The sequence below is a fragment of the Vulpes lagopus genome, chromosome 1, assembly GCF_018345385.1.
Source record: "Vulpes lagopus strain Blue_001 chromosome 1, ASM1834538v1, whole genome shotgun sequence".
NCBI classification, from domain to species: Eukaryota; Metazoa; Chordata; class Mammalia; order Carnivora; family Canidae; genus Vulpes; species Vulpes lagopus.
Window position 1 is genome coordinate 61,574,350 of NC_054824.1, and position 12,519 is coordinate 61,586,868.

Below are 12,519 nucleotides of genomic sequence, written 5' to 3' on the forward strand. Positions count from 1 at the left end.
TGACTCTGTTGCCTAGTGTCCCTAATGACTCTTGCTCATGGTGATTTCTTTCCTTGTGTACTTTCTATTTTCACTGAGAGCACACATTCCTTCAAATTTCATCTGAAGGAATTCCTGGAAGCTTGGGTTTTTTTTTTGTTTTTTTTTTTTTTTTTTTTTTTTTTTTTTTATTTATGATAGTCAGAGAGAGAGAGGCAGAGACATAGGCAGAGGGAGAAGCAGGCTCCATGCACCGGGAGCCCGACGTGGGATTCGATCCCGGGTCTCCAGGATCGCGCCCTGGGCCAAAGGCAGGCGCCAAACTGCTGCGCCACCCAGGGATCCCCGAAGCTTGGGTTTAAAGTACAAACCTCAAGAGAAGATCACATTTGCTTCTGCCAAGTGCCTAAAAACAACCTGAGACGACTTCGAACTGAATTATTACCTTAAGGATTTTCCAGTCTACACAGGTAGTAAGAACTCTAGACCCAAACAGTGCTAAGGGCCAGCTGTGCTAACACATTATTGGGGAAACTTCGTGTCCTCATCCCCTACCTCCTCTTGTATCCAGACCAAAGCTAAGTAGGTGAGCTGTGGGAGTGGTCCACTCTTTCAATGACTGTGTCTTCTTTGAGGGATCTCTGGTCTGATATCCTCCTTTGTGGGAGCCTTACATTTGTTGCCAGCCCCTACATGTGGCCTGCTGAAACAGTAGTTTTGGTCACCCACAATCGCACCAAAAAAACAGTTAATAATAAAAAGAAGAGGGATCCCTGGGTGGCTCAGTGGTTTGGCACCTGCCTTCAGCCCAAGGCCTGATCCTGGAGTCCCGGGATCGAGTCCCACATCGGGCTCCCTGCATGGAGCCTGCTTCTCCCTCTGCCTGTGTCTCTGCCTCTCTCTCTGTGTCTCTCATGAATAAATACATAAAATCTTTAAAAAATAATAATAATAATAATAAAAAGAAGAGTGACAGGAATGTTTACGAACTGGCTCCAGCCCTAGGAGCCATCCACGGACTTCATGGCTTTCACCAGCCTGAAGATCACTCATTGGCCCTTTTATTTCTATACCATAATCATTGGTTTAAAGTAAGGATGGGAGGACATGAAGCCATGATGAACCAGATCCAAGCAGAGGAAGTGTGCCAGAGTACAAGCTGAGCTGCTCTTCTTGTCCAACCTTGGGGTAGTCCAAGACCCTCTAGTCATCTTTGAGCTAATCTAGCTCAAGGGCAGCTATGATCCTCACCCTTGAGTGGAAAAGAACCAGAAGAGGCCAAGCCCAAGTCTGTCCCTGCAGATCCATTTCTCACTGGGGCAGTGGTAGAGCTCAGAACAGTTCTTTATTACTCTTTGCTCAAAGGGAGATGTCTCCGGTCCTTGCCTGCATTTCGGCGCCTCTTTCGACTCAAGAAGCTCTCTAGCCTCTTGCTGCGTTTCAGCTCCTTGAACTTCTCAGCTAGGACCAATTCCCGCTGCTCAGCTAGAGGACAAGGAGAAAGAAAGCTGGTAAACAAAGGAGGAGGCATTCTTCTCTCCCTTTCCCCGGGTCTGTACCTCTCAACCATTATGTCAGGATACGTGACTTGGTTGCAATTCACTGGTGAGGGCAGCACATGGATTTTTTTCTACCATCCTCTGCTTGCTCTATTACACCAACTGTGAGCTCCTTCCATGTGCCTGGCCCAGCATATGGAGGGGAGGCAGGGAGAGATAAAAGCAACACTCCTTGTCCATAATCTATACTTAGGGATATAAGAAGAGTCACAAATAACTCCTCCTTCCTATTTCTACCTTCGTGCCTCCCTTAGGGAGGCTCCTGGACCCCCAACACAGCATGCTGCTTCTATGGCCACCCAAGCCTGTCCCTGTAACCAGCCTGGGATGGCTGTGCCCCACTCACATTTCTTCAGGAAGTATGGCCGATGGCCCTGCTGGGCCCGAGCCCTCTGCTCCTGCTTCAGGGCCAGGCGCAGCTCCTGTTGCCTCCTGCGTTCCTGCTGTGCCATTTCTTGCTGCTCCTGAGAAGCAAAGAGGAGGTGGGTGAGATGGGTGGGTAGAGGGACCATGAACCACCTCCTGACTGCCTTGAACTGTTCTCACCGCCCACCTGCAACTCTGACCCACTCACCATTCTCTGAAGCAGCTGCTGCAGTTTCTCATGCTCCTGCCCTGAATGGTGCTTCTTCAACTGCTTTTTCACAAGCTCCACATTGCAAAATGAATATGATGGTTAGCAGTCTGTAAATGTTAACTGAAATTTTGTGCCAAGAATTATTCTAAGAGGCTAATATACATTAACATAATAACACTATGAAATATGAATATTATCTCTTCATGATTTGAAAACTACCAATAGTCACACAGGTAGTAAATTAATGAACCAGGATTTGAATAGGGAAAGCAAATTAGGGAGAGTTAAATCAATTAAGGAGAAATAAATCTGCCCACCACTATGCGCCCTGTTCCCCTCTGCCTGACTCTCTAACCTGTACCCTAACTTCCCACCCCTCAGAATCCCCAGGAGCCAGTCTCATGTTCCAAACCTCTTTCTCTTTGGCTCGGATGTCATTCAGGAATTCATATGTTTTGTCAAACACCTCAGGATTATATTCTCCTGACAGATCGTCAAAGCGGGGATCCCGGGCTACCTTTGGGGAGAGGGAAAGAGAGAATAAAAGAACTGTTCAGTCTCCTCTGAGAGACTTCTTTCTTCCTGCCTCTTCCTTACCTTCTTACTGATGGGGACAACTTGACGCAAAAATGGCACCCGGACCTTGGCTGACATTTCCAGAGGCCTATGGAGAAATTAGACATGTCTGGGGTCTCCAGTCTTCTTCTTTTTTTTTTTTTTTAAGATTTTATTTTTATTACTTTTTAGAGAGAAAGATAAAGAGAGAATGCACAAGAGCAGCAGGGAGAGGCAGAAGAGACGGAGAAAATCAAGCAGGCTCCATGCTCAGCGTGTGAGCCTGATGAGGGGATCGATCTCACAACCCCGAGATCATGACTTGAGCTGAAATCAAGAGTCGGACACTTAATGACTGAACCACCCAGGCGCCCTTAATTTTATTTTAGTTTTTTTGTTAAGATCTTGTTTATTTGAGAGAGAATGTAAGAGAGAGAGCACAAGGGATCCCTGGGTGGCGCAGCAGTTTAGCGCCTGCCTTTGGCCCAGGGAGCGATCCTGAAGACCCGGGATTGAATCCCACGTCGGGCTCCCAGTGTATGGAGCCTTCTTCTCCCTCTGCCTATGTCTCTGCCTCTCCCTCCCTCTCTCTCTCTCTGCGTGATTATCATAAATAAATAAAAAATTAAAAAAAAAAAAAAGAAAAGAAAAGAAAAAGAGAGAGAGCACAAGCAGGGGAGAGGGAGAAGCAGGTTCCTCACCGAGCAGAGAGCCTGACACGGGGCTCGATCCCAGGACCCTGGGATCATGACCTGAGCAGAAGGCAGATGCTTAACCAACTGAGTCATCCAGGTGCCATTTTTGGCACATGCCAAGCCAGCCAGCACCCCAGGGTCTCCAGTCACGATCAAAGGCCTCCCACCTAAGAATTCAGACACCTACTGAAGGTCCCAAGTATTCCTCAGTTCCTCACCTGTGCTTATCTGCAACACAGGCATTTTGGACACGTGGTCTAGAGCCTTGCTTCTTAGAACTGTTTCCAGCTACCAACCGTTTGTATGTCTTAGTCCCCACTTGGCTCTGCAATTCCAACAGCTCTTCAAAGGACATGTCAGATGTGTCTGCAGAGGGGTGGGGACACAAGTCAGCACAGAATCTCCTAGTGCTGCAGAGACCTCATCCCACCCTCCTTTCCAGTGTCCCCACCAGACCAATCACTATAGGCCCCAAGCAGCACAGGTCATAATAATGCTATGCTGACATCTACCTTCCCAACCATTCCAGCCACCTGGGGCCTCACCTGGCTAAGGGCTGTAAAACTGGCAGTGGGCCAAACCACAGTCCCTTCTTTTTCATCCTCTCTTTTAATCATGCCTCTACAGGCTTCTCCACAGGGCTTGTTTCCCTGGCTCGGTCACCACTGCCCATGCTCTGCTTCATACTCTCAGCACCTCACCTGAGCCAGTGCTCTAGCCTCCTAACTGGTCTCCCAACCTCTGACTCCTCCCAAAGCGAGGCTTCTCACTCCAGGCTTGACAGAGGCCTGTAAAATGCAAAGCTGATCTCATCACTCCCACCTCTTTTTCCATACACATATGCTTCAGATCACATCACTTCAGAACTCAAAACTCCTCAAGGGCCTCCTCATGATCCATGATCGGAGTAAAAGCTACAGGGCTTTATAATGGTTTGAAAGCCCCCAGGTGATCTCTAGCTCACTTCCTACTAATCTCTTTCCCACTCCTCTCAACTGGTCTCCTAGCAGTTCATGAGCAAAAAGGTCAGTGTTGGGCAGCCTGGGTAGCTCAGCGGTTTAGCGCCACCTTCAGCCCAGGGTGTAGTCCTGGAAACCTGGAATGAGTCGCGTGGGACTCATTCCTGCTTCTCCCTCTGCGTCTCTCATGAATAAATAGATAAAATCCTTTAAAAAAAAAAAAAAAAAGGTCAGTGTTCCCGGAGCAGTTCCTTTGTATTTGATGTTACCTCTGCTTGGAAGTTTTCTCCAGATCCATTTATTGCTTGCTCCTTCATGTCCTTCAAGCTGTTGCTCAAATGTCATCTACTCAGTGAGGCCTTCTTTATTTAAAATTGCTTTCTCTCTATAGCCCTTATAGTCTTCTTAAAAAAACTAAGATATAATTCACATATCATAAAACTTATCCTTAAAAAAATATAATCCCATGCTCTGTTGCCTTTTAATGTATGAATTTACCTTTTTTTTGGTCACCCTTTTTGAAAAGTAAGTTTCATGAGATTTTTTTTTTTTTTTAAGATTTTAATCCTAGGGACGCCTGGGTAGCTCAGGGCGTGATCCCGGTCCCAGGATGGAGTCCCACATCGGGCTCCCTGCGAGGAGCCTGCTTCTCCCTATGCCTGTGTCTCTCATGAATAAATAAATGAAATCTTTTTTTTAAAAAAGGCTTTTAAGTAATCTCTACACCCGATGTGGGGCTTGAACCGACAACTCTGAGATCAAGAGTTGCACGCTTCTCCCACTGAGCCAGCCAGGCGCCCGGGGGAGTTGAGTGCTTTACTCACCGCTACATCTACAGCTAGAACCACATCCAGAACAGCCTGTACACGGTAGAAGCTCAAAGAATGTCTGCGAAATGTGTGAATCCTGATCTGCTAACCCTGCCCCAGCAACCCATGCCTCTCCTGATTGTGCTTTCGCCCAAGCGGTTTCTCCCTGCGGAAAACCACCCCATCCTCCTTTCAGCAACTGCCCAGGATCTCCTAACCCGGGAAGCTCCCCCTCACGGCCCAACGCGTCGGCCGCCGCTTTAGAGAACTGGGCGGCCCCACGGGGACCGCGCCGCCACCTGCCCTTCTCCCCGGCGCCCCGCCGCCCCGGCACCGGGGTCTCACCCTTCCGCAGGCCCCCAGAGTCCTCCCCGCAGACCCGGGCCCCGCGGGGAGACCCGGCAGCCGCCGGGGCGCGGGAACTCGCTCTAGGCATTGGCTCGTCAGCCGCGGCGGCAGCGATGGCGCTACTTCCGCTCTCGCGGTTCCCGGCCCGCCTCTTCCGGCCTCCCCAGGGGGCCGCGTCTGCGCCACTCGTAGTGAAGGGGTGGGACCCGCGGCGGGGAGTGGAGTCCGCTCGAGGGACTGTCGCCACCTTTTTGTCCGTGGCGCTGGACTCCGCGCTCAAGAGAAATGAGAGCCAGGCCTTGGTGGTATTTGGTTTCCTTTTGTTCTCGGCAAAGCCAGAACCTCAACACCCTGCCCCTTTGCAAGCTTCGGCCACACACCCTCCCGTCGTTTTCCACAAAAACAGATCACACGTTTGGAGATTTTTAATTCATTTTTATAAAATCTGAGCTGGCTGGGAGCGTCAGGGAACAGCAACAGCTCAGGGAAGGGTGGGATTATCTGCTGGTCCTCGCCTCCCCAGATCAGGGAGAAGGAGGTTTCATGGCAACAGTTGCAACTCCTCTCAGCTCCCAATGGATGCTCATGGCTCAAGCGGGGGAGGGGGCGGAAACAAGGGTTGGGGGAAGCTCCTGAGGCTCAGACACTGCTTGCTTCTCCTTATCCCCAGTTCCTTAGCTTCCCAGTAGAGCCTGGCTGGCCTGGGGCAGAGCAGAGACCCAGGAGCAGTTGGAAGGAGGTGTACGGGACAGAGCACCAAGGGAAGGGGCCCTCGGCCCAAGGGGGCAGGGAACTCGCCCTCCCCCCTACAGCTCCCCACTGAGTTCACAGCACAGGAAACACCTCTAGTCCAACAACTCCACGCAGAGGTATACCGAGTCCAGGTCCAAAGGGGCAGGCAGGTGAGGGACGGAAAGGGGCAGTGAACACAATAGCAGGTTCAGGAAGGGAGGCGGCAGCAACTTTCTCCTACCCATGGGAGGAGACGATGGGGCGACTGATATTGCTGTTGGTGGTCATGGCATTCAGCTCCCACCTGGAAGGCCAACAAATGAAAGGCAAAAAGGACAGACGGGGAGCCTCCACCCCCAAGGCCAGAATTGCTCAAACAAGGCTATGAACACACCAGTCCCTTCAACATCTTAGAGCACAACCACCCACAGCCACCTCCTTCCTTACCGCCTTACTAAATTTATCAGGCCCCACCCACCACCAAATCCAGTATCACCCACTCCTTCACCTGCAAGATTATGTAAACTTCCTGTGTCTATATATGTGTCCTTGTGCCCAACACCTGGGAAAAAATCATCTGTATACACAGCTCAGTAAACTTCCCAACCTACCTTTTATCCTCTGCTCAACCAGGAATGTGTTTTTGCTCTCCACTCTTATCCCTTTAAAGAGCCTAACTCAGCTCTTCTCCTAAGCTTCCAGAAGCCTTCCCCACCCCTCACACATTAAAATTAATCCCTTGTTTCCTCTCTCTTTTTGACAATTCTGTTCTTTTACAAGGATTTACCAAGTTCCTCCTTACGTCAAGACCCTCACTACAGTCTACTTGGTAGGAAATACCTACACATGTGTCAATCCTGAGGTAGCCTAGGATCCATCAGTTCAGCCTTTTACATACACTCTGCGTCACCAAATACTGAACGCACACACCCTCAGCAAGTAAGTTAAACAAAACTGATACAAGGAGAGGGAAGTGTCCAGAATGACCCAGAAGAACACAATTATACACCAAATAACTTCTGGAGCTTGATTTGGACTGAAGAATGGAATTCAAAAGGAAGTAGCTGGAAGGAGCTCCCTTAATTCTGGAACTAATGTGATCCAAAGATTCTTGAAATTGTACTTTGCACATAACTTCAAGATTTAATCAAACTTTCTCAGCATATTAAAAACAACAATTATAGGCTCAGGTCTCAATAAGTGATGCTTCTGAGCTTGGTTTAAAACACCAGATTTTTTTTCCCCCATATGATTTACTCACCTGATACTTCTGAATCTCAATCCCTCTCATTCTCCACAAGTACACCATATCTCCAGCAGAACAAAAACCTCTGTCTCCTCTATACTGAGACCAAGCTCATCAGATCCTGCTTTTACTGCCCATTCACCCTCAAACAATCCCTCCTCTCCAAACACTCACTGTACCTGATGTCATGGGGCAAACAGGACTGGTCCAGGTTATACTGAATCACGGCCAGTTTACACAGAGTCTTCAGACTAGGGCCTTTAAAGGAGAAGTTAGGGAGAGGGGGAAAGATCAGAGCCAAGGGAAGGGTCCAGTCCTCAGTGTCACCATCCAAAGTCAGGGACCCTGTGGCAACGGCACTGTAGGAATATGTGTACTTACTAAAGTCCAAAATGTGTAAGTCAGAATGATCTATGAGGTCAAATTCATCTCCCAGACCTTCCTCAGGAGATGGACTGTAGAGATCAAAAAAGAGATGAAGGAAGGAGGAAATACTAGCCCTAGGACCCTCTTGCTCAAGTGCCTCCCGTGCAGTCACAGACCTGGGCCCTTCCCCAAGGCCTCCCCACTTTCCTCCTAACCTGGTACCCCCAAACAGAACAATCTTGTCACCAACAATACAGCAGCACTGGCGCCGGCGGGGACATGGCCCCTTCCCCTTCGGTTCAATCTTCTTCCATGTGAAGGACACTGAAAAACAGTTTATGTGGAGCTTTAATACCTGCCCAGTCCAGATAGCCTCTCCACCCCCACCCTCACAGGATTCCCCGCCCCTCCCCCCACTCCTCAGTCAGCTGCTACTTGTTTTCCCCTTAAACGCAGTGCTTCTGTACCAGGGTTAAACTTCCAGAGGTCATGGAAGTGCCGGTTCAGCCTTGCATTATAGCCACCAAAGATGTACAGCTCCCCATTGTAGCCAACTGGAAGGAGAGAGCAAAGTGGAGTATGATGACAATGGGTGGTAAGGGGGAACTCCCACAGGGACAGACAGACACTCACAGGCTGAGTGGCTCCGGCGGCCCTCAGGCAGCACCGGAGTGGGGGGACAGTCCAGCCAGGCCTCAGTCCTGGTGTCAAAGACACGGATGCGGTTGCAGTAAATCTCGTTGTTGGAATGGAATGGCCCAAAGCGGTCAGCACGGCCCCCAAAGACATACATGTGACTGCCCAGCATTGTGGCTGAGTGGAAGTCCCTCCAGCGTGCAGGGTTGCCCTGGGCAGGAGCAGAGAGATGAGAAGGAGGGGGTCAACATGAAGGCTAGAAGGGATCTGCTCTCACTGAGCTTCTTAGGATGTCTTGAATCGAGGGTAAGGATCTGGAAGAAAGAAGAAAGGGCACACCTTTGTACAGATAAGGGTCCATGTCATGGTGCTGGTATCCAGCTTGTGAATGTCATTGGAAAAGCAATCCGCCTGAGTGGGAAGAGAAAGGAAGTGAAGAAAGCAATAAAAGATGGGATCAGTGGTCACTCTCTGACCCTCCAACCTCTCCCCTTAAAACCTTCAAACAAGTCAAAGCCTCCTATTCCATCACCCTCTATTTTCCCTTCCTCTTTCTCATTCCCACCCTAAACCTCTGGGTTCCTACCAGCTGCTCGTAGCCCCCAAAAATGTACATGGTCTTGCCCAGGACACAAGCTGAATGTCCGTCCCGGGCTCCAGGAACCGTTCCTGACACTCGGGGTGTGGACCATTTGTGAGTATCTGAAAGAGAGGCGAGGATGGGCCAGGTAAGCAACCTGACACTCCCTCCTAAACTGTGGGGTGCCCAGCCACCTCAGCCCACACCTTTCCCAGCCCATTTCCCTGAGGCATCATTTGGCTTCTCTCATTCTCATTCACAGCTTCTCTGAGACCCATACTCACTGACATCAAAGGCATATAGCACATTGCAGGCTCCTTCGGTGTCGTTCCGCCCGCCCCAAAGGAAGACCGTGTCGTCGATGAGGACAGTTGAGTGTCCATAACGCATGTAGGGTACCACAGGAGCCTGCCCACGGATGGCAGGCCTCACTGGGGGCAGCTTTGTCCAACGCAAGGACACTGTGGGCACAGTTCTGCTCAGCCCTGGAAAGCTCCTCCAGGCTGTTCACCTTTTCCCAAACCAGATATTCATTCCCCCATCCCCTCTGGCCACGGGGACCACCACCAAACCTCATTCAGCTACCCATCCCCCTCCCTGATGTGGGTATCCAGGGATCGTCCCAGCATTAGCTTACCTGCATTGAAAATGTGCACATCAATCTGACGCAGTGTTTCATAGTCTTCACCAGAGCAGTAACCCCCGAAGGAGTATACCCGGTGCCCGACAGCCACTGCAGCATGGTTCACCCTGCGGGGCCCGCCCTCCAGGTGCACTGTCCACCGTAACATCCCCTGGGTCACTGGTTACAGCAACATGCCCCCCCGGCACGGCCTGCTGCCTCTGCTACCTGCAAACAAGTTAGGGCCACGGGCTCCTCAGGCAAGGCCTTTGTCTGACTCGCCGTGACTCTGCCCAGAACCAGCCCTTGACTCAAAGTGTCACCCTGGTGGCCCTCCCACACCACCCTTCCAAAGCTCAGGTGGCTGGCCTTGCCCCAGGGGAGCTGCAGAGGTCAGGGAACTTGCCCTGGCCCTGTGTTTTCCCAACAGCAAAGGGTGGCACCACGCCGACCTGATTGACAGCTCAGAATTTGCTGATCAAGGGCTCAGCGTGGTCATCCTTTACTCATAGAGGCTCCACCGCCTCGGTGTCCCTGGCCTGGCATAAGCTCCAAGCACCACCCCACCCCCACCCCCTCTGCCCTCCTTCCCAAGGCAGTGCATTCTCTTGTCTCTCTGGCTCTGCTCTGCTTACTGCCACCTCTCTAAGAATCTCTGCTCTTTAAGGTGGGGAAAGGGATCTCAAAATACTCAGGGCTATTAATAGCCCAGCCAACCCCAATCAGTCCATTGAAAGCTGGCATTGGTGCTTCAAGGTAAAAAAGCTTTTAGGCCTTTAGAGGGAAACAGTCCCCTGATCCAGGACAGGGTGGGATTGATCCAGGGCAGGGACCTCTATAGATGGTTAGCCCCTTATAGGGAGCTCTTGCCAAGTTGAGCTGTTGTCATCAGGGTCATCCAGGGCCCCTCAGAGGCACTCAGAGTTCCTTTGACAGCTGTGCCTGGTATACTGCCAAGACCAGGAACTTAAGCCAGAAAGGTATGTGTCTGCTGGGAACAGTAGGGGTGGAAAGGAGGGGTTTTCCTCTCCTGCTACTTCTCCAACCCTGCTATTGTAAAACAAAAAACAAAAAAACAAAAAAACAACAAGCTATTTTAGCAGTTCTCCCACTTGGATTCCTGAAAGAGGGATGGGGTAGGGGTACATTAGAAAAGAGAAAGAAATGGGATGCCTGGGTGGTGGTGGCTCAGTGGTTGAGCATCTGCCTTTGGCCCAGGGCATGATCCTGGAGTCCCGGGATCAGGTCCTGCATCGGGCTCCCCCTGGGGGAGCCTGCTTCTCCCTCTGTGTCTCTGCCTGTCTCTCTGTGTGTCTCTCATGAATAAATAAAATCTTAAAAAAAGAAAAAAGAAGAGAGAGAGAGAGAAAGAAAGCAAACAAATAAAAAAAAGTGCCCTTGGGCAGGACAAGAAATAGACCCAGGCATGACCTGCCAAGCTAGTGATAATGGGTACATTTGAAGGCCTTGTCAGACAAATGCTCCTACAACTGGTATTGCCTTCGCTGGCAGGCACCTGCTGGGTTTGAGTGGATATCTGCTCCCTGTTCAAGGAGCCCTGGCAGAGGGAAGGGCCTGATGGAAACTCAGGTACAGAGAATGCACGGGAGGCCCCTGAAAAGAAACAGACATGGCTTCCAGCTGGCTTGCCAGCCGCTGTCCCCCTTCAACCTCCCTCAACCCTCCACCCCCACCCCATGCTTTAAATAGCCAGCCTGCCAAATCTGAAATAGCCCCACCAGGAAACCACTCTCACTTCATTATTCCTGTCCTCCATCCAAAAGATCTTGGATCTGGGCTTGTGGGGAGATAGGAGGTTGAGGGGTTTAGAAATGTGAGTCTTTCATTTCCCCTCATAGTTTCTACTTCCTCCTTCTGCTATGTCAAGGTAAAGAATTCACAGGGGAAAGGAGAAGCAATCCCATCCAAAGATTGACAGAACCTTAGCTTCTTCACAAGGACAACTCAAACTCATGGAGAAAAGCCCCCGCTGTCTCAGGGTCTGCAGTCTCTAGCTTCTTCCATTCCCTTAAAGTACATACCCCCTCTCCCCGCCCCCGGGGTCTCTTGCTCACTCCCCATTTCTGGCCCTTCTTGATCTCCTGATTGCTTTGCAGCTTTCTCTTTTTTCCCTTCTCCCACGGCACCAAGCTCCACCCGACAGCCTCCATTTTCCCTCTTCCACTAAGGGAAAAAAAAAAAAAAAGCTAATATTCACCGACTTTCGGGCAGGGACCTTCCTCACTCTACATGACGCTATGCCTGTCTTCTTCCAGTCATCCCAGTCTCCCCTCCCCAACAATAGTAGGCCCTCCCCCTCCTTTTCTTCCATTATCCTCAGCTTCCCCTTCTCTTCATAGCCATCTTCCTTCCAATTCCCTTCGGTGCCTCCGCCAGCCACCAGGTCTCCTCCACCCGTTTCCTCACCATCCTCCCTCAGCCCTTCTTTCCCCATTAACACTCTCCTTTCCCATCATCCCCCTAGTTCCCTCCCCACCCCCACCGCATCACTCTCAGGCCCCTCCCCCACGACTCCAGCTCCAGGTATGGGCGACCCCAGTCCCTCCAATTTTCCTTGTCCCTCAACACATCGCGGGTTACCTGCCAGGCCGGGCCGGGGCGGGGCCGTGGGTCCTCGCGCTGCTTGCAGTCTAGAACCCGTTGCGCGCCAACCGACACCTCGGTCCCCAACGAGATAAACACAGCCAACCTCGGTCCTTCCGGCGGGCAGGGGTGTGCGCACGTGCAGTCAGAACTAAGTACCCGAGGCCTACCGGGACTTGTAGTCCACGGGTTTACGGAGGGTCGCGAGGGGCTGAAGAATGGGCCGGCGCCGAAGGAGATTGTGCGCATGTA

At 51.0% G+C, this 12,519-nt stretch overlaps 1 protein-coding gene across 3 annotated transcripts; it reads right to left on the reverse strand.

The window, feature by feature from the left end:
- Positions 1–1,024: 1,024 nt before the first annotated feature.
- KLHDC3 (kelch domain containing 3) lies at positions 1,025–12,445 on the reverse strand. Of its 3 annotated transcripts, XM_041758615.1 has the most exons (15): positions 12,265–12,445; positions 9,679–9,891; positions 9,326–9,502; positions 9,048–9,163; positions 8,801–8,872; positions 8,459–8,672; positions 8,293–8,379; positions 8,041–8,149; positions 7,841–7,914; positions 3,584–3,731; positions 2,713–2,779; positions 2,528–2,632; positions 2,113–2,187; positions 1,885–2,002; positions 1,025–1,464 (listed from the first exon to the last, which is right to left on the reverse strand). In XM_041758615.1, exons 2-15 carry the CDS (start codon positions 9,830–9,832, stop codon positions 1,328–1,330), a joined length of 1,653 nt encoding a protein of 550 aa, XP_041614549.1. In that variant the 5' UTR covers positions 9,833–9,891; positions 12,265–12,445; the 3' UTR covers positions 1,025–1,327. The 3 variants fall into 3 exon arrangements, with proteins under 3 accessions (XP_041614549.1, XP_041614540.1, XP_041614528.1); XM_041758606.1 differs by lacking the exons at positions 1,025–1,464; positions 1,885–2,002; positions 2,113–2,187; ... (1 more) ...; positions 2,713–2,779; positions 3,584–3,731 and adding exons at positions 5,900–6,517; positions 7,639–7,717; positions 11,180–11,277; XM_041758594.1 differs by lacking the exons at positions 1,025–1,464; positions 1,885–2,002; positions 2,113–2,187; ... (1 more) ...; positions 2,713–2,779; positions 3,584–3,731 and adding exons at positions 5,900–6,517; positions 7,639–7,717.
- Positions 12,446–12,519: the final 74 nt, after the last annotated feature.